This window comes from Bos javanicus, chromosome 20, assembly GCF_032452875.1.
Source record: "Bos javanicus breed banteng chromosome 20, ARS-OSU_banteng_1.0, whole genome shotgun sequence".
Lineage (NCBI taxonomy): Eukaryota > Metazoa > Chordata > Mammalia > Artiodactyla > Bovidae > Bos > Bos javanicus.
This window is the reverse complement of record NC_083887.1, coordinates 4025907-4050549: the sequence shown is the minus strand read 5'-3', so window position 1 is coordinate 4050549 and position 24643 is coordinate 4025907. Positions and strand designations below refer to the sequence as shown.

Sequence of the window (24643 nt, the reverse complement as noted above, 5' to 3'; positions counted from 1 at the left end):
TTTATATTTTTGCGAAGTCAAATCCGGTGCCCAGTTTTTTTAGTTGTGACTTCTTTCACTTGCTTTCAGTCTAAGAAGGGCAGTTACCATTCAGACACAAGATAGTTCCCTTAATTTTTTTCTAGTTGATTTATGGTTTGGGGTTTCTTTTAATATTTACTCATGAAATCGATTAGCATTCATTTCAACTGACGGTATGTGCTGAGAATCTAAAGTTTTTTTCTACAGTTATAACCTTTTGAGTGCTAAAAGGAATCTTACTGCTCCAATTATTTAAAAACAAAAAATAAAAAAGACCACAACCTATAGCGTTTAATGATCATTTCCCTTTCTTCCCTCAGGAATAATACAAGAGAAATATAGCACCTGCCCTCAGGAGATTGCTATACTTGTGGGAAAGGCTGTGTGAGCATGTGAATACAGGTGTGCATGCACACACACAAGCACACCCACAAATAAGAACATCCACTAAAAATGCAAAACACAGCCTAGACTGTACCCCGCAAAAGCACAAGGTAACAGCTAGGATAAGCTAACCGGCATCCTGCGGAGTGTGTCTATCTGGTTCCCAGAGGTTTCCTGGAAGGAAAGGGAAGTTTCCTGTCTCTCTGTCCATTCCCTGCTTTGCCCTTGGACAAGTGACTTGGCATCTCTGAATTTCTCTTTCCTCATCAGTAAAGTGGGCACAGCTAACCTTGCTCACATCTTGGTGAAGCAATATCCTGCTCATGAAGGGTGATAATGGTGTCAGGCACACGACAGATACTTTCCTAGTGATGCCTTCCTGTCCTTAAGCCAGACTTTGAAGAGGAAGGAAGGGAGGAAAGAAGGAAGGAAGGAAGTTAGTGGCTGAGAGCCCAAGGGGTGGCTCTGGGGCCACAGCAGACAGCGTCACCTAGCTGTTGTTTAGGGAGTACTGAATTGTGAGGGCAGCCGCTCAGTGGCGTTAGTCCCTTGATCAAGTCTCTGATGCTCAGCCCTGAGTAAGGGCTTGCAGTGGAGATTGGGAGATTTGCCCAGCATTTCTAAGCAAAGACATCATGGGTTCCAAATGGTGCTTTTTGGGAGGGTTTTTGCTGCCATACCTGGGAAAACTTGGGATCACCCTGAGCAAGTCACACAGAGGAAATAGTGTGCTTGTTTGAGCCCACACCAGCTGCTGCTTGACCCCGAGAGCCCCCTGCCGCCCCTCACTCCCCGCTCCAGCTGGGCCAGTGCAGCGGTAGCAGCGGGGACAGGGCAGGGCAGGAGCCGGGATTTCAGGTGTCCCGGACCACAGTCTAGGTCACAGCCTGGACAGCCATGCGGACAGAGGGTGCTCTGCTTAGAAGCAGACTTTAGAGGCCTTTGCTGGTGTGTCCTGAACCCGGCCGTTTTAAGGATAGCTCCTCCCGCAGAACTGTACGGGGCTTGGTCAGAGAGTGAGCTCCAGCCAGGCCTGCCGGGTTCCAGTCCTGGGAGAAGCGCCTCACCTCAGTGGGCCTCCATGTCTCCACCTGTGGAGTGGAGTGATGGGAGGGTTCTGGGGGTCAGTCCAGGTACAGCGCTCCGACCAGGACCCTGTCCGCAGTGGACGGCAGGGACAGTGAGCGGGAGATTCCCTTGTCACCCTCGCCTTCCTCCACACAGAGTGTGACACTGGGCCTCGCTGGACAACACCTGGCCAGAGGACATCACTCCTGACCGGCCCAGCCCTGCCGCTGCTTCCAGACATGCAGAAGGGCAGCCCCGGGCTCCAGAGCTTAGCTCCCTGCTCCCCAACTTTTCAGATTACACCAAAACATTATTAAAAAACCCAGACTTTAAAATCAGACACTGAATAGACATTTCTTCAGAAAAGATACAGAAATGGCCAGTGAGCATATGAAAAGATGCTCAGCATCCTTAGCCATCAGAAAATGCAAGTCCCAACCACAGGGAGATACCACTTCATACCCACTAGCGTGGCTGGACTCAGAAAGATAAGACAGTAACAAGTGGTGTTGAGGACATGGAGCAATTGAAACCTCCTCATGTTGCTGCTGAGAATGTAAACGGTGTAGCTGCTGTGGGAGACAGCCTGACAATTCCTCAAAAATTAAACCTAGAGTTACTGTTTCATCAGCGATTCCATCTCTATGTATATAACCAAGAGAAATAAAAATATGTACATGAAAATTTGTGTATACCGTTCATAAAGCATTATTTATAATAGCCAAAAAGTGGAAACCACCCAAATGTCCATGAACAGATAAGAGTGTGATTTATCCACACAGTGGTATCCCATTGAATAATATTTTATTCAGCCATAAAATGGAATGGAACACTGATGTGAGCTACCACATGGATGACCCTTGAAAACATTATGTTACATGGAAGAAACCAGTTACAGGCCACCTATTGTATGATTCCATTCATAGTGCACGTCCAGAATAGACAGAGCCTTAGAAACAGCAAGTGTGTTAATAGTTGTCAAGGGCTGGAAGGAATGGCAATGGAGAGGAGCTGCTAAGCGGTACGGGGTTTCTTTTTAGATGAAAATTTCCTGGAATTTGATGGTGGCAGTGGTTGCACAACTTTGTGAATATTACTAAAAAAACAGTGAATTCTATACTTTAAAAGAATGAAATTTACGCAAGTGAGTTGCATCTCAATCCTTAAAAATTTAGACAGACTTGGATTCAGACCCTGGCCATGCTGCTTGCAAGCTGTGTGACCTTGTGTGAGTTAGTTAGCCTCTCTGTGTCTCAGTTTCCTCATCTGTAAAATGGGTGTTCAGAGAGCACATATTTCTGAGGGTTATTATGAGTATTAAGTGAGTGAACTCAAAATACCTAGCAGGATCCTGGCACAAGTTAACAGTATTTATCAGAAATTTAAGTATTAGCTAATACTGCTGTTGTCACAGTATCTATCTCAAGCTAACCATCTCATCTTACTTTCTGTAACACTAGAAAGCTCTTTACCAATGGGATAATTTACTTAAAAGTATGTTGTAAACCCTCATTTGTAACATTGTGTTCATAACGCAGTTGTGTATATAAACTCTGCCGTGGTTCACAAGTATAAAACGTGATTGCTCATTCTGTATGGGTTCCAGCCTGTAATGGTGTCCTGGGTGTCGCCATGAGGGAGGGGTGCAATGTATTCCCCTCACCACCAAGAGTTTCCTGCTCCAGTTGTTCAGCTCAGGGCACTGCTCAGGGTAGGCGAGGCCGCCCCCGAGCCTGATGAGGTGGCCTCAGGCCCCGTGCAGCGTGGGGGTCTACCTCCTGTTTTCAGATTGCGTACCCACCCCTGCCCATCAACTCCCTGGAGCACCCTCCTCTACAAACAGAGTGCAGATGCTGTCCCCAGGGCACCAGAGCAAAAGGAGAAAATTAAAAGGAATTCCTTCTTTTAAGGAGGTCTGGGTCCCTGGGGCTGACGTGGATCTTACCTTCATTCACTGGAGATGTTGTGGGAGGGAAAAATCTCCTTTTCCTAATGGAATAACTTGTAGCAATACACAAGAGATACTGACTCATTACTCTTCCCCACCCCCATTCTTTCCTATACAGGGAACATGTTGGGAAAAAGAAATCTGGTAAGAATATTTTCCATTTCTTCTATTGATTTGATGTTTAGTATACCCCTACTGAGTGATGTCCAAGGCCCTGGGCACCACATGGGGGATACAGCGATGGGATGGATGGATGGATGGATGGATAATGAGGAGCACTCGGGGCTGAGGGGACAGCGTGCAAGCTCAGAAATGCGAGTGTGCAGTAGATTTGGGCCTGATCCATTTGCCAGCCTCTGTGCCAGGCCTGTCTGTGTGCTTCCTTCGATCAGCCACTGATCTGGGCAGTGATGACTGTTCTTGCAGGCAGCTCCCGTACTCACTTCCACATAGTCAGTTCTCTGCCTTCTTAATGCACTTTCATTCCCTGGACAGCATGACTCTTTCATCAGGAGCAATTGTGGAAAAAAAGAAGGTGAGATTTTGAGTATGTGCAGAGTAAAGATTGAATTCTCACAGACCTGGGGTTGATAAGCTTAGATTTACAATCGCCCAACTTTATCCTCCTGCAGCCCAAGAACATCCTGCATGTCTGCAAAGGCCCAAGCCCGTGCCACATCTGGAGGCAACACGGCCTTCAGAGCTTTCCAGAGTTCTAAATTCTTTTATTTATCTAGAACTCAAAGAAGTTTGAGGGGGTTGATAAGGAAGAGGGGAGAGGAGGCCAAGCAGAGATCCCCGAAGTGAAAAAGGATGCCTTCTTTATGATGGGCCTCAGTTTCCTCATCTGTAAAATGGGGATAAGGATAGTATTCTACCTTGTAGGATTATTATAGGATTTATTAATATAATAATATGTAAAGCACTTAGAACCGTGTGTGGCATGCACTAAGGATATATATGCTCTTTTTATGTTGAATTACTCATTCAACGCACAAAGGTGTTCTCATCCAGCATCAGTAATAATGCCAAATTCAACATCTTTTACCCCTTTACTTCCCCCTGGGTACCAGGCCTGTGGTCAGCTTTACAGGCCCCAAGGCTATTCTTGCAGGGAAGAGTAGAAAAGAACTGCATCTCTTTGCCTTAAGGTATGGGGTCATGCATGAACTCCAGCCTTTCCCCCATCAGTCTGTTTATAGCTCTGCTTTCTTGCTTAATAGGTACTGGCTGGAGCCGTGACATCCTGCTAAATCTACAAATAGCCCTTGAACCCTGAGGATAATGATAGGTTTCTTAGAAAAGAGCAGAGAGGAGAAGAGAAGCAGACAGTCTTAGGCCGGTCATAGAGTTTCTGGCTTTGAGTGTGCGGAGACTTTCTTGGAGTGGACGGGTGGGAGGGAGGGAGGAAACAGACAGCTCTGGTTGGTGAAAACCAAGGTATTCAGTCAGAACAGGCTTAATGAGGGGACCGGTCTGGAGAAGAAAGAAGGAGCTCTATAATTTGTGGTGACCACTGTTACATCATTCACCTGCAATGATGGGGGACAGATTTATTCATAGTTCAACTGGGTGGAAAATAGCATCTTTCTTCATTCAGACTAAGAATCCTTGCTGGGATTAGCCTTATTTTTTTATCTGACCTTTGAACACTTCCTTTAAGTTAGAACAAGCCTCCCTGATTAAATTCAAAAAGGATTTAATGTTGACAGCCCAACCCTGCAGTTTCTGTGCCCGAATTGTGAGTTGGAGAAGGCTTATCTCTCCAGAACGTGCCTGTTGTGGCTGGCTGGCTGGTTCCTGCAGACGTTGGCTAATGTGGTCTCAAATTCTGCTCATCCTGCAGGGAAAAAAAAATCCTCTTACCAAAATTTAACAGAGCATGTGATTATTTAAGGACCATCTCTTTCTGCTTTTTCTACCCTTTACTTATCGAAGTAGTCTCTTGTTTGGGGGCTCTTTCAGCAAGACAGACAGTATAGTGAATTTCTAGAAATAAAGCCCTGCTTTACCATTACTCATCAGTTAAAAAATTCTAAAGCTACCATCATGAAGAAAAAAAAATAGCCAAACAGAAAGCTTTTGTGGTAGGTGAAAGCTATTACCTTTTGAGGATATTTTATAGTATAATACTTCCTTAATGATAAAATTGCCCTTCCACTGTCAAAGCTCCTCCTTTCTCCTGACCTTTCCCTTCTCTCTTGTTCCCTGCTGAACCACAGGAGTGACATTTCTTATCTAGAAATACTTTGGTTTCACGCTTATAACTCCTAGAACTTAGTTCTCTCTGTATCAGCTTCTAAGTACTGTGATTACTATGCATTATAAAGCCTGGTTGCAATATCATAGTCCTCTAGTAGATGTCTCCACCTAACACTTAAATGGCCTGTGGCCTAGTTTGAGACTCCTTGTAGATCAAACGAATGATGTTTTTGATAAGTTGAGTCCTCTGGGTAAAATGAAGGTAACCTGCCCTGGAAGAACTGATGCTGAAAAAGCAGCTCCAATTCTGAGCCACTTAGTGGCAGGAAACTACAGTCTAAAGCTACTGTTAGAGAAGAATAGGAAGGAGATGTAGGTAAGGCTCAGCCCTGGCCCCTGAGCAAGACTTGGAAGGAGTGCCAGCCCTGAGCCCTGAGCCAGCACCTGGCCCGCTCAGGCCAGCGCTGAGTCCCCTACCCTACCCCCTGCCCTCCTCACTTCCTGACTTCATGTCTTGTTCACCGTGAGTCCCCTCACTCTCCGGTCCCGTCACTGCTCATGGTTATCCTAGACTGGTTGGCAGCTTGGTGAGGAGAGTTGGTGCAGAAATGAATAGATCAGTCCATTGACCAGAGTCCTGACAATTGTATCTGGTACCACTGCACCACCGTCAGTTGTTGAAAGCAGGTGGCAACTGCTAAACTTTCTGAACAGAGTAACCCAACTTACCCGGACCCTGACTTAACCAGAGCCTGTGTCCCTGCCTACAGATAAGAAGGAGTAGTCTTTGGCTGCTTGTGAGGTGGACCGGTGCCTGCCGATGGACTCAGCACGGAGTGTTCTCAGGAAGAGGCCCGAGCTGTGTAGAGCAGGAAGGGTTTCTAGATGTCTCCATTCCCCCTTTGTTCATTCACACCACAAATGTTCACTGAGCCTCTGTGCTGCGTGAATAAGACCAACATGGTTATTCGTTCATTGTCTATTAAGCACCTACTGTGTGCCTGACAGTGTTCTAGGTCCCCAGGGAATGCAAAGGCCAGCATCATGTGGGCAATAACCTCACAGTTGGGTAGAAAAGACAGATGTGTAAACAAAATAAAACTGTAAATGCCGTGTGAGAAGGCATTTGAGTGTCTCCCTGAGGTCAGAAGTCATTTAAAGCTGTTTTAAAATATTCATTCTTCTGTTCAAATATTTATTAAGCCTTTGCGGATGCCATTCATATTCTGGGGTCAAGGGTTGGCAAACATTTTTTCTCTAAATGGCCAGATAGTAAATATTTTTGGCGTTGCAAGCTGCATACAGACTCTGTCACTAATAGTAATTTTTTTGTTTCCTCTTCTTTTTATTCTCTCTCTTATTCTTTACAAGGTTTTAAAACATAAAAGTACATTCTTTGCTCCCCTTGCACAAAAATGGAGCATGGGCCTGTGAGCCTTTAGGGAGTGTGGGTACAGCAGTAAGCAAGAAACTGAGTCCCCGGCCCGACGGGAGCTTATGTTCCAGAGTAGAAAACAGACAAGGAGACAAGGAGATATATAGAACCCATGACGGTTTAAAAAAAAAGCATGGTGGCACGAAATAAAAAGGCGTGAAGTAGGGCAGGTGGTCAGGGGACATCTCTGATGAGATGCCACTTGAGCAGGAGTCTGAAGGAAGGGGGGAGGGAGGAAGCCCTGCAGATATCTAGAGGAAACTTGTCCCTGGCAAGGGAACAGTAAATTCACTGTGCCCTGAGGTGGACATTGCTTTGTGTTATCAAACAGTAGCAAGGAGGCCTGAGCATAGTAACTAAAAATAATTGTGCCTTTAAATTTTTAATTGTGTTTCTTAGTTCACATTCCATAGATAGTCCAGAAGTAATATTGTGTTTCACAATAGGAGTGACCCAGACTCCTGTCTTGCTGCTTTGCCACACGTGACCAGCATTTTCTGAGGTCATCTCATGGCCCAAGGTGGCTGCTGCAGCACCAGCCATCACTTGCACATTTTAGTGAGCAGTATCAAGTAAAGGGTGAAATACAGTAAGCCCCTCCTGTAATGATCCTTACCAAGCAGTTACATAGAACACTTCTACTTATATCCTACTGGCTAACAGTTAGTCATGTGACCACTCCCAGTGTGAAGGAGTCTCATTCCAAGTAGCCCTGTGCCAAGCTAAAACCCAGGCAAGTCTATTTATTGCAGAAGAAAGAATGGGGGAGAAGTAGCCATCTGTGCCACCTTGGAGAGAGTGGAGGAGAAGTAACTATCAGCACAGACCAGGGAGGGCTTATAGGCCAGTGGGACTTTTCCTGAGTGAAGTGAAGGCCATTGCCAGGCCTTGAATTTCGAACTGTGATCCACTTTCTTTTTAAGTGTGATTCTTTTAGCTGCTGTGTCCAGAACAGACTGTAGGGGTCAAGGCTGGCAGCAGGAGGCCACTTAGGAGGCTAAGAATAGGTGGTTCCTATTTGAATGTGGAGGAGAAGAGGAGACATCCCAGGCAGAGAAAACAGCTATGCAAAGGCACCTGCATGCTTTCCAGTTTTACAAGTGAGCCAGGAATGAGGTGGCCAAAAAGTATAAGCAGAGAGAAGAGAACAGTGCAGGTCATGGAGGACCTGAGGGCGCAAGGGAGCCACAGCAGGTGCTGAGCAGAGGGTGGCGTGACCAGAGTAGCGGTTCTGAGTAAGCACTCTGCCTGCAGTGTGGAGGACCCACTGGAGGGGCGCGATGGAGAGCAATCACAGGGTGCCCCACCTCTGCACCCCCGGCCCCAAGAAGCCTTTCTCAGACCCTGGTGCAGAGGATGTGGCTTCATGAGGATGTGGGTGAAGCGAGGTGATAGAGTGCTAGCAAGAAGGTCCTCCCACATCAGGCCTGCGGCTCTGGGAGGGTGAGTCCTGACGGCCACCTCTAGGGGCAGCAGAGAACCACCCCCCACACACACACATACACACATGTGCGCAGACACCTCTTGCCCCCTCTAGCCTGCCCAGAAGACCTGGGCTGTCTGAGCACTAACCCGAGCAGCAGTCTCCGCGTGCAGCCTGACTGACGTGGGCGCTTCTCTTCTGTCTCTCTAGTTCTCTGTCTCCAGGGGAGACCCAGGGAAGCATAGTTAAAATGAACCCAGCCCCAAAGGGGTTAAAGCAGAAGAGTAGCTGCATTCGTGGGGCTGCAGACCCCAGGGCAGGCTGTATTCTGGGGTAAACCTGTAGACCCATGGTTTCTATCTATTGCATTCACTAGAGAATGTGTCTCCTGCTCACAATGACCTGAGCCAAGAGCCTCCAGCAAGCCAGCGTCTGCTTTACTCGTTCACAGGAGAGTACCTCCTAGGAGCACAGTGCCGGGGGGTTAAGGAGCCGGTCAGGAGGTCACTGTCCAGAAGGGCAGCAGGGGAGGCCAGGCACCAGCCTGCTCTGCGGCCACTGTAAGGTGTTAGCGCTCAAGTGGCCGGGCTGGTTTGGGCTGTCTGTCTTGCTTGAGGCTGGGAGGAAGTCAGCTCTGCAGACTGACCTAGGTGAGAGGTAACAGAGGAGGAGAGGGCTGGCAGTAGTGAAGACCACCCTGAAGCTACAAAGAAATAAGACTTGGGGGCAGTCGGGGGGAACCCACAGAGGAGGAGAGCAAGACCTCAGACACCCTTCCTTCCTACCATCTTTTCTTTCTCACCTGCTGCCACCCATGGACCTGCTTCAGATCTGGCCTTGTCACCAGCTGGCTGCGGGATCTGAGGCAAGTCACCTGATAGCTGAGCCTGTGTCTTCTTGTCCATAAAAGGAGAGTGGTAATACCCACCTTCAGGGCGGTTGTGTCGAGGTGGTTTATGAACAGTGGAGCCTGTGGTAGGCGTTCACGTGGGGCCACTTCCCTCCCAATCTTCTGAACCTTCATTCCACATCTTCCATCTCTTTTTTCCCCTCTTTCTCTGCTCTCACGCTTTCTCCACCCAGGGAGTGTGTAGCGAGGTTACCCTGGGGCCCTGCCATTTTGCTTTGTGACCCTCAGCCTGGGAGGGTGAATGGCCAGAGCGTGGTCAGAGAGCCAAAATGCAGTGACCCTTCACCCGGCTACCATGCCCTGCTCTGATTTTCTGCCTCAGAAATGCAGAAAGCTTGGTTCTAACAAAGGGCTCTTGTGTTGCTTCTGAATGCCAGAGGCTGGGTGCAGTGGCCTGCTGGTAAATACTTCACAACCAGCCTTCTGATGGAAAGCCCAGCTTTGTAGCATTTGCCAATTTCCATGGTGTAAATACTCCCACTATGGCCAGTTTCAGTAAGGCACCACCCAGCAGAGTTGGGAAGAGATGCACAGACTCAGCTCCGTATGGGTGTATTTGGACACAGAATATAAACGGCTATTTTAGCGGTTTATGGAAACAATATAAGGGAAAATACTTCGAATCAGGACTTTCAGAAAACCAGGCCTGGTGGCAACAAGAGCCAGGCTGCCCTCCCACCACATTCAGCTTGCTGCTCTGAAAGTGCTGCCCCCTCTGTTTGGAGTGTCTGATGTCCCTTTACATTACCCATATCCTGTGATAGCTTTTCATTGATCTATCAGATATGTCTTAGTACTTAACCAGGGCTGCACAGCACTGCATCCTGTGGAAACAGCCTCCTTCGGGTCGCCTCTCCCCCACTGCCCCTGCCCTCGTTCAAAGCTACCATCCTGTCTTGTCTGCAAATCTACAGCCTCCATCTGGTCTGCTGCTTTTTTTCTTGCTAGGCTCTAATCCAGTCTCCGTGTGGCAGCCAGAATTGTCTTTGGAAAGATGTAAATCTTGTCATTCCCTTCTTAAAGCCCTTCAATGGCTTTCTCCTTTAGGGTTTAAAAAAATCCAGACTCCTTGCCTTGGTCCAGCAGACCCTCCCTGCTCTGGCCCATGCCTGCAAAAGTGATCTCAGACAGGAATGCCCTCTCCTTGTTCCTGGACTTCAGCCACCCCATTCCAGTTCCTAGAAGGCTCCCGGCCTGTCCTGTCCGACAGTGCCTGCGTTGCTCTGTCCCCACTTCTTTATGCCTTCTTGTCTCAGAGGTCTTTGCTTTACGTCACCTCCCAGAGGGGTCCGCTGACCGCTCCATTTAATGTAACCTCCTTTTCCTGCTCATTCTTTGTCTGCCATCTTGGTTGTTTCCAGCAATGCATCAATCAAAAACTTGTTGTTGTTCAGTCGCTAAGTCATGTCCAACTCTCCGTGACCCCATGAACTGCAGCACGCCAGGCTTCCCTGTGCTTTGCTGTCTCCTGGAGTTTGCTCAAATTCATGTCCGTTGAGTTGGTAATGCTGTGTAATCATCTCATCCCCTGCCACCTCCTTCTCCTTTTGCCTTCAGTCTTTCCTGGCATTAGAGTCTTTTCCAATGAGTTGGCTCTCTGCATCAAGTGGACAAGTATCAGCTTCAGTATCAGCCCTTTCAATGAATATTCGGGGTTGATTTCCTTTCGGATGGATGGATGGCAACAGATGGATGTTTGGTTGGATGGATGATGAGTGGATGCTTAGTTGAGTGGATGTGATGGATGAATAATGGCAGATCGATAGATAAATAGATATGAATGAATGAACTTTCCCACTAGGCTGTCATCCTATTTGGGGCAAGTACCATATCTTAATGAACTCTGAATCCTCAGTGCCTGCCAAAGGACGGGCACTTGGTAAATTGCAGTGGTTGAGGGAGCAAATGAGTGAAAGAATAAATGGATGAGGTGACCATTGAGACCAGCCCTGCCACAGCTTCTGTCTCTAATTGGAATATCCTCATGACCCACCTGCCCGCTATTCCCGGCTCCTGGTCCTTCACACATGGATTGTGTGATGACAATTTGTACCCCCAGGGGGCGACCTGACCTCAGTGGACCCCATGGTCTTGGAGCAGTATGTGGTGGTGGCAGACTACCAGAAGCAGGAGAGCTCGGAGATCAGCCTCAGCGTGGGGCAAGTGGTGGACATCATCGAGAAGAACGAGTCAGGTAGGAGGCCTGGACTCCCTCCCTTCCACCCTACACTGTCAGCAAGCCCCTGGGACAGGGAACACTGGGGAGTGCAGAAATGGCAGTAGCCAATCCAGGCTGGTCACTTTCCACAGACCCAGTTGATGACTCTCTAGAAATCTGACCTTGTTTGATCACAATGCTTGAGTACTCCACTTGGTCACAGCTCACCAGCATCCTTTGGCTCATATGTTATCAACTGTCCTGAGGTTCACATCTGATGGACATTCCTTCTGGTTTCAAAGCACCTGGAGACAGAGCCCCCCATTGCAGCGGAAATTTGCTCTGTTGGCTTGCCTTTGGCTACCATGGGAGTCCTCATGCAGGTTCTGTCAGCTGTGGGCTCTGGCGGGATGCACACCCTGCTTCAGCCCTCTTGCTGTCACAGGAACCTCTATTCACATACCATCAGACCTGAGAGATGTTGCAGATTCAGTTACAGACCACTGCCATAAAGCAAATCACGTGAATTTTTTTGGTTTCTCCATGCAAATAAAAGCCCACAATACCGTGGGCTTCCCTGGTAGCTCAACTGGTAATGAATCCACCTGCAATGCAGGAAACCCTGGTTGGATTCCTGGGTTGGGAAGTTCCCCTGGAGAAGGGAAAGGTTACCCACTCCAGTATTCTTGGGCTTCCCTGTTGGCTAAGATGGTAAAGAATCTGCCTGCAATGCAAGAGACCTGGGTTCCATCCCTAGGTTGGAAAAATCCTCTGGAGGAGGGCATGGCAACTCACTCTAGTATTCTTGCCTAGAGAATCCCCATGGCCAGAGGAGCATGGTGGGCGACAGTCCATGAGGTCGCAAAGAGTCGGACATGACTGAGCGACTCAGTGCAGCAGCACAGCATATAGTACTGTAATCTGTTAAGTGTGCAATAGCATTGTGTCAAAAAAACAACGTACGTACCTTAATTTTAAAAATACTCCCTGCTGACCATCATCTGAGCCTCCAGTGAGTCATAATTTTTTTGCAGTACTAACATCAAAGATCACCAATCACAGGGTGGTCCAGTGGCTAAGATTCAAAAGTTTGAAATATTGGGAGAATTACCAAAATGTGACACAGAGACAGAAAGTGAGCAAATGCTGTAAGAAAAATGGTACTGATAGAGTTACTTGATGCAGGGTTGCCACAAACCTCCAATTAAAAAAAAAATAAAACACATTATCTGTGAAATGCAATAAAGAGAAGCACCATAAAACATTTGTCTGGTTACTGGCCGGGACAGAGTGTGATGAGACGCTGAGGCACTTAGCCTGGGTTCCTACCTGAACTCTGCATTTCACAGCCATGCAGGTCGCTTCATCAAAAAGGGTGCTCCAAGGATTAAATGAGGCAATACATAGAGAGTGCCCAAGCCTGTGTTTGGCACACAGCAAGTGCTCAAAAATATGAATTTCCTTCCCTTTTGTCTTTTTTAGCCGGAATAGGCCATTGGCACCATTGAAGACAGATCAAGGAGCAGGGCATAAGTGGACCCTCTCCAGGAGAAAGAGGCATAAACCCACTGACTTTGTTGTGGCTAAAATGTGACGTGGGCTGGTATTAGTGGGCCTATCTCTGTGATATCCCAGTGACTAGCTGCTGCTGCTAAGTTGCTTCAGTTGTGTCCAACTCTGTGCTACCCCATAGATGGCAGCCCACCAGGCTCCCCCGTCCCTGGGATTCTCCAGGCAAGAACACTGGAGTGGGTTGCCATTTCCTTCTCCAATGCATGAAAGTGGAAAGTAAAAATGAAGTCGCTCAGTCGTGTCCGACTCTTCGCGACCCCATGGACTGCAGCCTACCAGGCTCCTCCGTCCATGGGATTTTCCAGGCAAGAGTACTGGAGTGGGGTGCCATCGCCTTCTCCGCAGTGACTAGCTAAGGTCCAAAAAAAGGGGAAAAATCATTTCCAGCAGTCTCTGGATTGTGTTCCCTTTAGTCAGGAGATGAGCATTTAGCCAACCAAAACTCCTTGATTACTCAATATAGCAGTTGTTATTCCTGCTTCACAGCTGAAGACGCTAAGACTCCAAGTGACTCGGTCACTCATCCAGAATCTCGTGACAGGTTGCCGAGCTGGAACTCCTAACCAGTTCCAGCTGGCCCCAAGGCCATGTGACGTTCTAATTCCTGGAAATGAGTATAGTCAGCTCATGGGTGTGACTGGGATGCTCCATGGAGACAGAAGAAGGGAGCACCCCCCCCCCCCCGCTTTGCTTCAGCCCCTTGAGTGATGTTAGGAAGAACATGTTGCTGGGAGGAGAGGAGGAGCAGGGATGGGGTGGAGGACGAGCCTGGTGTGTCCAGAGGGCAGCAGGGGAAAGAGAGCAGATGCTCAAATCTTCAAGTGGTCCACAAAGTCAACAATTACTTTTAATTATGTTTTACTTACACAAGTAATATATGGATATGTTCCTCTTGAAACATCAATGATAAAGTTAAAATGTAATTTTTCCCACCAACTTCTTGCCTGGTCCTCTTTCCAGACAGGTTGCTCTTCTGTCAGTTTGGGGTGAATGCTTCTTGATAATTGTATACACAGGTGTATATAAGTATGTGTATATGCGTGTGTACACGTGTGTGTACATATATGTATATGCACAGTGTACACATTTGTACGTGTGTATGTGCATGCACACCTGCATATGCATGTGTACATGTATAACTATACACACACGCATACAGGTCATATTTCATGCATATTTATAGATTTTTTTTAACCCCAGTGGTGTATCATTCTATGCATTTTGACCTGCAGCTTGCTTTTCCTTTTTTGTTTTTTGTTGTTGTTGTTAAATTTTTTTTATTTTTGGTGATGCCGAGTTCCCCAACCAGGGATCGAGCTTGCACCCCCTGTTGTGGAAGCACAGAGTCTTAACTACTGGTGTATGCTTAGTCACTCAGTCATAACTGTAGCCTGCCAGGCTCCTCTGTCCATGGGATCCTCCAGGCAAGAATACTGGAGTGAGTTGCCATTTCCTTCACTAGGGGATCTTCCCAACCCAGGAATCGAACCTGGGTCTCCTGCATTGCAGGCATATTGTTTACCGACTGAGCTGCGAGGGAAGCCCTCTTAACTACTGGACCCCTGGGGGAGTCCCAACGTGCTCTTTCTCAAGTCAACTTTTAGCTCTTATTCCCATAACATCTGCACCCTACTTGGAGAGATGGCATACTAGAAGTCTTCTCTTCCTCTAGTTTGAACAGTGTATCTATGTATACACTGTGACTGTCTCTTTAAGTTAGAAACCCAGAAGGCTGGCATGGCAGTGGGCTTCGCAGGAGGCACTAGTAAAAAGCCTGCCTGCCAGTGCAGGAGACATAGAAATATGGGTTCGATGACTGGGTCAGGAAGATCCCCTGGAGGCGGAAATGGCAGTCCACTCCAGTATTTTTACCTGGAGAATCCCATGGACAGAAGAGCCTGGTAAGCTATGGTCCAGGAGGTCTCACAGAGTTGGACATGACTGAAACGACTTGGCACGCACATACCCAGAACACTGCAGGACCATAAGATAGGCACATTTTAAATCTTAAGACACAGCAAACAACCTGCTTCCAAACTGTGGCCAAACCCATTTACTCTTCCTCCAGCAATGTGTGAGGCATTAGTGCCAAGTTAAGAGCGGAGGCTTCGAAGCCAGACAGGCTGGGTGTGAATCTCAGCTCTCCCACTTTCTTTGTGACGTTGGTCAAGTCACTGCCCCTCTCTGAACCCTGCTTCCCCATCTGTAAAATGGGCTCATAATGGAACACATATTGCTATCGTGACAGTTTCTTTATCTGCCACACACATACCTACAAAGATGAGTCCTTAGGAAGACATATATGGCATATTTCCTGATTTTCCACAGGTTTATCAACGCCATTCATTCATATACACACATACATACACACCCACACTGCTCAGCCACCAAAACATGTATTAAGAGGTGCACCCAGTCAAGCAAAGCCGAAGGTGGCTTCTGCTTCAAGGAGCTTGAAAGCCAAGGCCTCCATGTGAGACCAGGAAGCTAGTTCAGAGTCTGCCCCTTCTTGCTCTTCTCCTTTGGGGTCTCCAGAGCCTGGAGGTCTGTAATCCTGCAAAGCAGATCCTGTTTTTCCCATTCATGCTGTGCATGAGCTGTTTGGGCCCTGAGTTGATGCGCTATGACTGTTGTAATGAGATACCACAAACTACAGACTTAACACAGATTTATCATCATATGGTTTGAGGGGTTAGAAGTCCAGAATGGGTCCCACTGGACGAAAAGGTACTGTCAGGGCTATGTTCCCTTCTGCAGGTTCTGGATAAAATCTGCTGCTTTCCCTTTTCCGTTTTCTAGAGACCACCCACATCCCTTGGCTTGTGGTCCTTTCCTCCATCTTATGTCTAGCAGTTGCCCCCTTCTCTGCCTTTCTTCCTTACCACATCTCCCTCGAACTGTTCTGCCTCACTTGAGATTACATTGGGCCCATCCAGATATGGAGAAGGCGATGGCACCCCACTCCAGTACTCTTTTGCCTGGAAAATCCCATGGACGGAGGAGCCTGGTGGACTGCAGTCCATGGGATCGCTAAGAGTCGGACACGACTGAGCGACTTCACTTTCACTTTTCACTTCCGTGCATTGGAGAAAGAAATGGCAACCCACTCCAGTGTTCTTGCCTGGAGAATCCCAGAGACCGTGGAGCCTGGTGGGCTGCCATCTATGGGGTCACAGAGTCAGATGTGACTGAAGCGACTTAGCAGCAACAGCAGCATCCAGATAAGCCAGGATCTTCCTGTTTGAGTTCAGCACATTAGCACCCTTAATCCTGTCTGCAACCTTAATTGTAACTGTTTGCCACCCGAGTCATTACTCTGCCTACCACAGGCCCCATGACAGCCCCTTCTCTAAACAGGGAGGGCCTGAGTCTGAGTGAACAGCCTCTCAAACTGTTACATCTGCAGTCAGGTTTACCTTGACATGAACAGAGGCAAAATCAGTGTCTCAGATGACTTACTAGGGCAGTGGTTTCCGTGTCAGAGAGCCCTGGGTACAAGTCTCAGCCCAGCCATAAGCTCTGTGAACTTGGACAAGTCTTGTCTCTTGTAGCCTCAGTTTCGTCTGCGCAATAGGGATAATAAACTACAAGTAAAATGGTAAGTGCTTTGCTCACCTTAGTGAAGGTAGCTACTTTCTTCACTCTCGTCCTTTAGAACAACCTTTCTCCACATCCCCACCCCTGACTCCCTTCCCCAGCCCTGTCCCAGGCTCAAGAGCAGGTTTCCCGTTAGCCTGTCTGTAGCAGTTAACAGTCGGTAAACACGGGTGTGCTTAGTCACTTCAGTCCTGTCCAACTCTTTACAACCCTACGGACTGTAGCTCACCAGGCTCAACTGTCCATAGGATTCTCCAGGCAAGAATACTGGAGTGGGTTGCCATGCCCACCCCCAGAGAACCTTCCCAATCCAGGGATCAAACCCACATCTCTTATGTCTCCTGAGTTGTTAGGTTCTTTACCACTAATACCACCTGGGAAGCCCTGCATGGGTATTTGTGTTCTCTAATAAAGTGGTGACTTTTTTAGCCTCACCCTGAGTGTTGACTCCTCTCACGGCTGAGTCTGTTATTATATTCTGACGCACAGGGCTCATACTTGACCCAACTACATTCAGTCTGCACTCTCACTTTCTCAGGTTGGTGGTTCGTCAGCACTGCTGAAGAGCAAGGCTGGGTCCCTGCAACCTGCCTGGAAGGGCAGGACGGTGTGCAAGATGAGTTCTCCCTGCAGCCTGAAGAAGGTAGGAGGGGCCAGGCCCCCGGGCCTGCTGTGCCGCCGGCCGTCACCCGCGGGGGCCTCCTCACCCAGTGCAGTCTCAGCAGCTTCCTGGCTCAGGCTCTGTAGCCTGTGGACAGGAAGCCAGGCCCTGTGGCTGGGACAGGGCAAGCCCGCCCGCTCTTGGTGGCCTTGGGGAGCCAGCCCAGGTGAGCCTGGCCAGAGCTGGGGCCCTGATGCCTCCGTGGGGCCTCAGCGGGCCCGGCTGGATTGCTGTCCACACCCCACTCATCCTCCCTTGAATTATTCTGATGGCCAAGGTGCTGGCACTGCTTCTGGCTCGTTTACAAAACATCTGAAGCCATCTGTAAAGATCTCTGCTTTGTCTGCTTTCTGTGTCGGCTTAATGGCCCTGCCTGGGTGTCAGGATCAGAACTGACCCTCTCCACTCACTTCTGTTTCCCAGAGAATTTTCCCCACAGGTGTCCTAAAGAGTGGTTCCTGCTGCATCAGAAATCCTAACCCAGCCACCTCCCCTCCCCTCACCCACCAAGAATTCCTAAATCGAGACTATGAACTCACTTTAAATACTAAACAAAGGGGTTCTGGAGTCAGGCCTGAATTTGACTCTCACCACTGAATTTGAATTTGTACCACTAACTGGCTGAGTGATCTTGGACCAGCAACTTAACCTTTCTATGCCTCAGCCACCTCCTCTAAAAATGGAAATGATGGTATCGACATCATGGGATTCTTTTAAGTTAAATGAGATCCCACATGCAAAGCAGTTGGCAAGAACCTAAAATAATAAATAACTAGGAACGGTTTTTACCACCGTTTTATCAGAGCTGTGGCTTACCTAGGGTTGAATATTTGCTGCTTCTAGTTGACTCTTTTTAGAAAGCACAGAGCTTCTTATGTATGTATTTAATATAAGAGAGAGTGAGGAAAAGGGGTTTCTATGCTCAAAGGTTCTCAAAAAAGCACACACGTGGTTTTACATCTAGTTTTATTACAGCCAGCACCAGCAGAGTAAAATGCATTTTTTTTGCTCTGTGTTTGCAGGGCCACCAGGCTCTAGGGGCGGGGCTAATGAAGAAAAAGTACAAAAACCAACTCAGCTTAAAGATAGTGGTGTGCTGCCTGGAAACTATAGCTCTCTTAGACAGTTAATGATGCCCACCATGGGGCGTGTCTCTGTAAAGGACTGATTATTATCCCCATTTTACAGATGGGAAAACAGTCTCAGAAAGGTAGAAACACTGGCTCGGGATCACACAGCTAGAAGATGGGAGAGGGACCACATTTTCCTAAGGGTCTGTACATTTTTTCCCTCTGCCGTGAGGATTTCTCTTAGGGCCTCTTCATAATCATGCTGGGAATAGCACTGTGTCTCCTGGGTGGCTCTTCACTCAAGTTCAGGGCTAATACTGAGGAATTTGGTCCTTCTGAGACAGCTAGGGCTTGGCAGAGACACAGAATTAATTGCTCCTAAGTGGGAGCACGTGCTTGCTGCTGCCTTTGCCTCAAGACCCTGGAAGTGCTTTCTTCTCACCTCTTCCTTCTGCCCTTCACCTCCACATGCTGCCCGACCAGTGTCTTGGAGGTACTGGTCTCTGCCCCAGCCTGCGGGTCGCCGCCGGACACTGGGGGACTTGTATGCCATCAGCTGGCGTCAAGGTGCCTACCTTGGAGTTTTCCTCCCCATTCGGTGTCCAGAACCGGATCCTGCATCTGCATGCATCCCCCTGCTCCAGGACTGCCTGTGCCTGTTGCATGTGAAAAACGGTGATCTGGTCTGTACCATGTGTGTGTCGGCATGTATGTTTGGGAGGAGGGAGCCTGGGGTGTTTCTCGACCTGGGGCCCTAAAATTTCCCAGGTTAGAAAATGATACCTAGAGGTGTAGGTGCTAAAATTAATGAACAAAATAAAAACCCTTTTCCTAAGGTTGTGTTATGTTGCAGAGACAAAACTATCAAAGCCAACTGTATTTTATATCGAATCAAAAGCAAAATATTTAAAAAATAAAGCAAAAATATAAAAGCAAGAAAAGTTAAATGTAAAAAACAAGTCAAATTTATTGCAAGAAGGATAAAGATCATTTGATTCTAAAATAAAATAAAGTAAAAATAAATGATTCCCAGAGGCCTCTATAATGTTGATCCAGTGATCTGTTCCCTGTATCTGGCACATTTGAGTGACAAGGGTAAAGAAACCCATGTCACACCAGCTTAAGCAAAAGGGAAGCGTGTTGACTCAGGTCGCTGAAAACTCTAGGTAGAGGCAGCTTCAAGCATGGCTGGATTCGGGAGCTTGAAAACATCTGTCGACTGAAGAAAAATGCACAACCTAACAGCTATGAGTTAAGTTTTATTCAGGCACCTTACTGAGGACTGTAGCCTGGGAGACAGTCTCTCAGACAGATCTGAGGCACCGCCCCCAAAGAGGTAAGGGAGGAGCCAGGATATATAGGGGAGTTTTGTCTGAAAAAAACAAAACACGTAGTCTAACATTGAAAGATTACTGCTAATCACAGAAGGCAAACATCTTAAGTTAATGGTTTTCATGCTTTTCTGTGAGTGGAAAGATGCAAGAGTCTGGACTCATTGAAATTACTCCTTTGATACGTACCTTATCTATCTTGGGCCAGTACCCAGAGCAAAGAATGCTTCCTGTTTTTATACATCTGAATTACCCTCAGGGTGCACTCTTGGGGGTGGCTGCAGTGGCTGATGGCTTGATGGTGGGCATCATTCTTTGTTTACTGGCTTGGCAGGTAACATTTCCTTTCCACCTGCCCTTGGCACCTGAGACTCACGCTTGCCACCCTCAGCTCCATTCTCTGCCCTGCTGGAACCATTCTCTCATGGTGATGGTAGTTACAGGCACTCTTTGGGGACACCCACCAAAGAACATGCTTCTCCTTCAACACAGTCCCAGGATTTGATTCCAGCTGAGCCAGCTGGGTCATGTACCATCCCTAAACCAATCACAGTGGCCAGTCACTTTGGACCCTCCCTTTAGGTGCTGGCGAGGGCAGCCTCACCCAAACATGTGGCTGGAGGTCGGCGGTGCCACCAGGGGAAGGGCAGATGGATGGTAAGCAGGTGGTGTCACCACCATGCAGTCCACAAGGTCTCCCGCCTTCAGCTTTGTTAGGGATCACTGGACTTTCGATGGAGTCCAGAAAGGCCTCTGGGTGCTAGAGAACCCCCAGGAGTTTGGAGCCCGTAGTAATGACCCTATTTATTCTGGGGCCCAGGCAGTGCCCTTCTCACCTAGCCAGACAGAACTTCTCTGCCTCCACGGGGTTGGATTCCCCGCGGCAGCCCTCACAGCCTGCATCCGTGAGTGAGGAGAACCGCTGACTCTGCTGTACACAGGATGTGTGGCGTTTGAGTCAGCTCAGCCCCCGCCGCGCAGGTCAGGGGGCTAGATCAATAAATAAATAAACGCCCTGTGTGTTTTCCGCCTCCCTCTGCACCAGCTGGGCAGGCCACAGGCAGCCCGTGGTGTTTTCCCCGACACACTCACCATCAGCATCGGTGCACAGCTGGCTCGGTGACTCCCTGGGGTCTGGAATGTAACTGAAACAGGAAGGCCCTCTTCCCCTGCTCACTGTCTCCCCTGGGACTCTCATCTGTTATCTGTTTCAGCAGTCACTGCCCGCAGTGCCGGGGGTGGGAGCTGTGCCCTTGCTCTGGGGAGGGCCCCGTCTGAGGAGGACAGTGAACAGCCTTCCAGCAGGGCTTGCAGGGCAGTGGGAGTGACCCTGCTGGAGGCAATTCTCTTGGCTCTGGGGGTAAGGGGAGCCGGGATCCACCGAGACGGGGATGGAAAGCACCCCGGTGACATTAATAAAAACAGAAGCAGGCAATCTTTTCATGATACATATCTCAAACCGTTATGTTGTACACACGAAACTAACACAGTGTTAGGTGTCAATTATATCTCAATTAAAAAATAATTTTTTAATAAAACTTAAGCTTCAGGCTGTAGAAGGCACTGGCGACCCACTCCAGTACTCTTGCCTGGAAACTCCCATGGATGGAGGAGCCTGGTAGGCTGCAGTCCATGGGGTTGCTAAGAGTCAGACACGACCGAGCGACTTCACTTTCACTTCTCACTTTCATGCATTGGAGAAGGCAATGGCAACCCACTCCAGTGTTCTTGCCTGGAGAATCCCAGGGACCTGGGAGCCTGGTGGGCTGCCATCTATGGGGTCACACAGAGTCGGACACGACTGACGTGACTTAGCAGCAAGCTGCAGGCATGGTTGGATCCAGGGACTGGAAAATAAATGAAAAGTGGAAATCAGCTACCAGCTAGGTAATGAAAAATGGCTATCTCCTCCGTGATACTGATTCAACCCCAAACCATATGCTGCCAAGTCCAGCTTGTTCCTGACCCCTTCACCAACAAGGACTGCAGAGGAGCTACCACAAGGGTTTAACACCGGTCCTCTACCCCAGCATGAGCAAGGTGACTCCCACCAGGCCTTCAGGACTTATTCATTTACTAAACCTTGGCTATTTTACTGAATAGTTCCGAAATATTCCCAGTGCTAGAGATAGAGGAATGAACAAGACAGACTCAAATCCTGCCTTTCTGGAACTCTTTATTCTATCTGGGGAAAGAGAGATGAAGCATAATAGATAAATAAATAATCTGGTATGTTAGAAGGTTGTTCCTGTTAAGTAGGGTGAGGGTGCCCTGGATCTGGGTATTACATAAGGCACGTTCAAGGAAGGTGACCTTGAGGCACAGATTGGAGGAAGGTGAGTGCGATGTGTAATGCTGAGGGATTTCTGAGGACCTGCCCTTTGTCCTGTGTCTTGTTGCTGCTTGACCAGGGTCATCCAGGGCTAAGTGAGGGTCACTGGGGCATGGTGGGGGACTGGGGGAAGGATGGTGCACAGAAGCCTCTGGAAGAAAGCCTTCCCTGCAAGGGCATCTCAGGATCACAGCCTTGGCCATCAACATTCCAAGCTTACAGCATCCTTGACTTACCCCAGCATACCTTTGTCCCCACAGAAGAGAAGTACACAGTCATCTACCCCTACACAGCCCGTGACCAAGATGAAATGAACCTGGAGAGAGGAGCCGTGGTGGAGGTCATCCAGAAAAACCTGGAAGGCTGGTGGAAGATCAGGTACCCTCTGCAGCTGGGTGGGTTTCAGGCCACGTGGACTCCAGCTGCACAGGTGTCTGTAAACGATTGCAGAGGAGATGAGGCTTCAGCCTGAGCCATGGAAGGACACTTCTCCTCTGTGCTATTTGGCGTCCTTCCATACCCATATCCTTCTCTAAAAAGCCATAGTAAGCAAAACTGTCTCTGAACACACTGAACCACAGATAGCAGTAACCCCATTGAGCAAGACTGGTCTTCACCTCCAGGTGTGTCTCGTAATGAGTAACTGGAGGCTGAAGCTGCCGTGTGGGAGTGATTTCCTACTCCAGCCCCACTCTGAGAGCAACAGGGTGGGTAACACCACACGGACTGTAGCCCGTCCTAAAGCTCATCATTTGCCGTCATCTCTGCGAGTCTGGTGGAGACCGGCATTTCCAACACTTTGTTACAGTTCTTTCATCTATGTGATGGAATCAAAAGCTCATCGGTAGGTAAGGTGGCCAGTTCATCCTGCTGTGCTTGGGACTTTCCTAGTTTTAGTAATAAGTGTCCTGGGAACTCCCTCCTTGGTTACTCTGGTGGGCAGGCGGCAACCTCAGGAGTTTTAGGCAAGAGAAGAAGTCTGGGGGCCCTACCCCCTGGTGTCTGTGCCTTGGTGTGAGACAAGACACTGGGGCCAGTCACTGGGGCTGAGTGTGTGATGCTTCATTCACTGAGCCAACCTACACCAGAATCTATTCTGGGCCAAGCTGTATTGTGAAAACTGGGACTCAACAGTGAGAAAGACACAATAGTTTACACCCTCAGGTGTGGAAGACAGACTCGGACACACATACAGGGCAGGGCAGTGAGTGAGTGCAGGAGGAATGCATAGGGGACTTTGGAGCCCAGAAGACAGCTCCTCAGCCTGCAAAGAAGGCTTCCTTAGAGTCAGGACCTCAGAACTGAGGTATGAAGGCATATTTAGGACAGTGATGGGCTTCCCTGGTGGTTCAGACGGTGAAGAATCTGCCTGCAATGTAGGAGACCCAGATTCGATCCCTGGATGGAGAAGAAGGGAATGCCTACCCACTGCAGTATTCTTGCTGGGAGAATCCCATGGACAGAGGAGCCTGGTGGGCTACAGTCCATGGGGTTGCAAAGAGCTGGACACACTGAGCCACTAACACTTCAGCATACGCTTACAATGACAGTGGCGGCTCACATGTCTTGAGTGTGTTTTATCTTGTGATATAACAAATTATCCCCAAACTGAGTGGCTGTGGAATGCAGGTGGCTTGACTGGGCTCAGGCTCCCTCACGAGGCGGCAGCGGGATGCTGCCGTGGTCATCAGAAGCTTTGAGCGAAGCTGGAAAGTGACGGAGCCAGGATGTGAACCTGTACCTTTCCGACCCCAGAGCCCACTCAGCAGTGCCTCCAGATGATGAACTGTCTCATGGTGATGCCTGCATTGTGTGGCGCCCAGCATTTTCCAGCTGGCACGAGATTTAGTCCTTCTCAAAGGGTGTTTTAAGGTTGATAGACACCAAAATCTGCAGATTTCTGTCTCCTTATAAGTTTGCTTCTAGTTAAAAAGGACCCTTTTTATTGAAACACAGTGCTGTTTAGCACTTAAAGTGATTCTTGATGAGAGATGGGCCTGCTCTGTGCAATCTCCAGTCCATTAGGCTTATTCCCCAAAGGTCTGGGCACCTGTTTTGTGGTTCAGACTAGTGGTCTGCTGGCAAATGTTTCACAGCCAGTCCCAGAAGGAAAAAGTGCTCTTGAGTTGTGGTGTTTGCCAGTTTCCATGGTGTACGTCATCCCTCCGGGGTAGATTTCAGGCTTCCACTGTGATTGTGCTAAACGTGGAGCTGGGAAGGGACATGAACAGTTGGTTCTCACGAGCTACCTCCTGCACACCTGTGGTCCCCAGTCAGCCCCTCCGGTAATGCTATTCAACCACACTCCATCATGCAGAGAATTAAATGATTGTTACACTTGTTCAATTCCCTTTGGAATTCAGTGAGCTGGGCTCTTAGGGTGTCAGTCATTCTGGAGTTCAGTGACCCTTGGTTACCCTAGAACCAGCCTCCGACCTGCTCCAGTCCCATCTGAACATGTTTTAATCTGCTTGTGACCGGAGCCCCACCCCGCCTATACCAGGCTTTGTACCAGCAGCTGTGGCTGCTGG

General features: G+C 48.5%; 1 protein-coding gene across 1 annotated transcript in view; it reads left to right on the top strand.

Moving 5' to 3' along the window:
* SH3PXD2B (SH3 and PX domains 2B) overlaps positions 1-24643 on the top strand; it is a 122756-nt gene that overhangs the window by 74137 nt on the left and 23976 nt on the right. Inside the window, exons 6-9 of the mRNA XM_061393217.1 lie at positions 3540-3565; positions 11451-11585; positions 17257-17361; positions 22373-22490. Of these exons, the coding sequence (XP_061249201.1) occupies positions 3540-3565; positions 11451-11585; positions 17257-17361; positions 22373-22490 (384 nt within the window). The remainder of the gene's footprint in view (positions 1-3539; positions 3566-11450; positions 11586-17256; positions 17362-22372; positions 22491-24643) is intronic.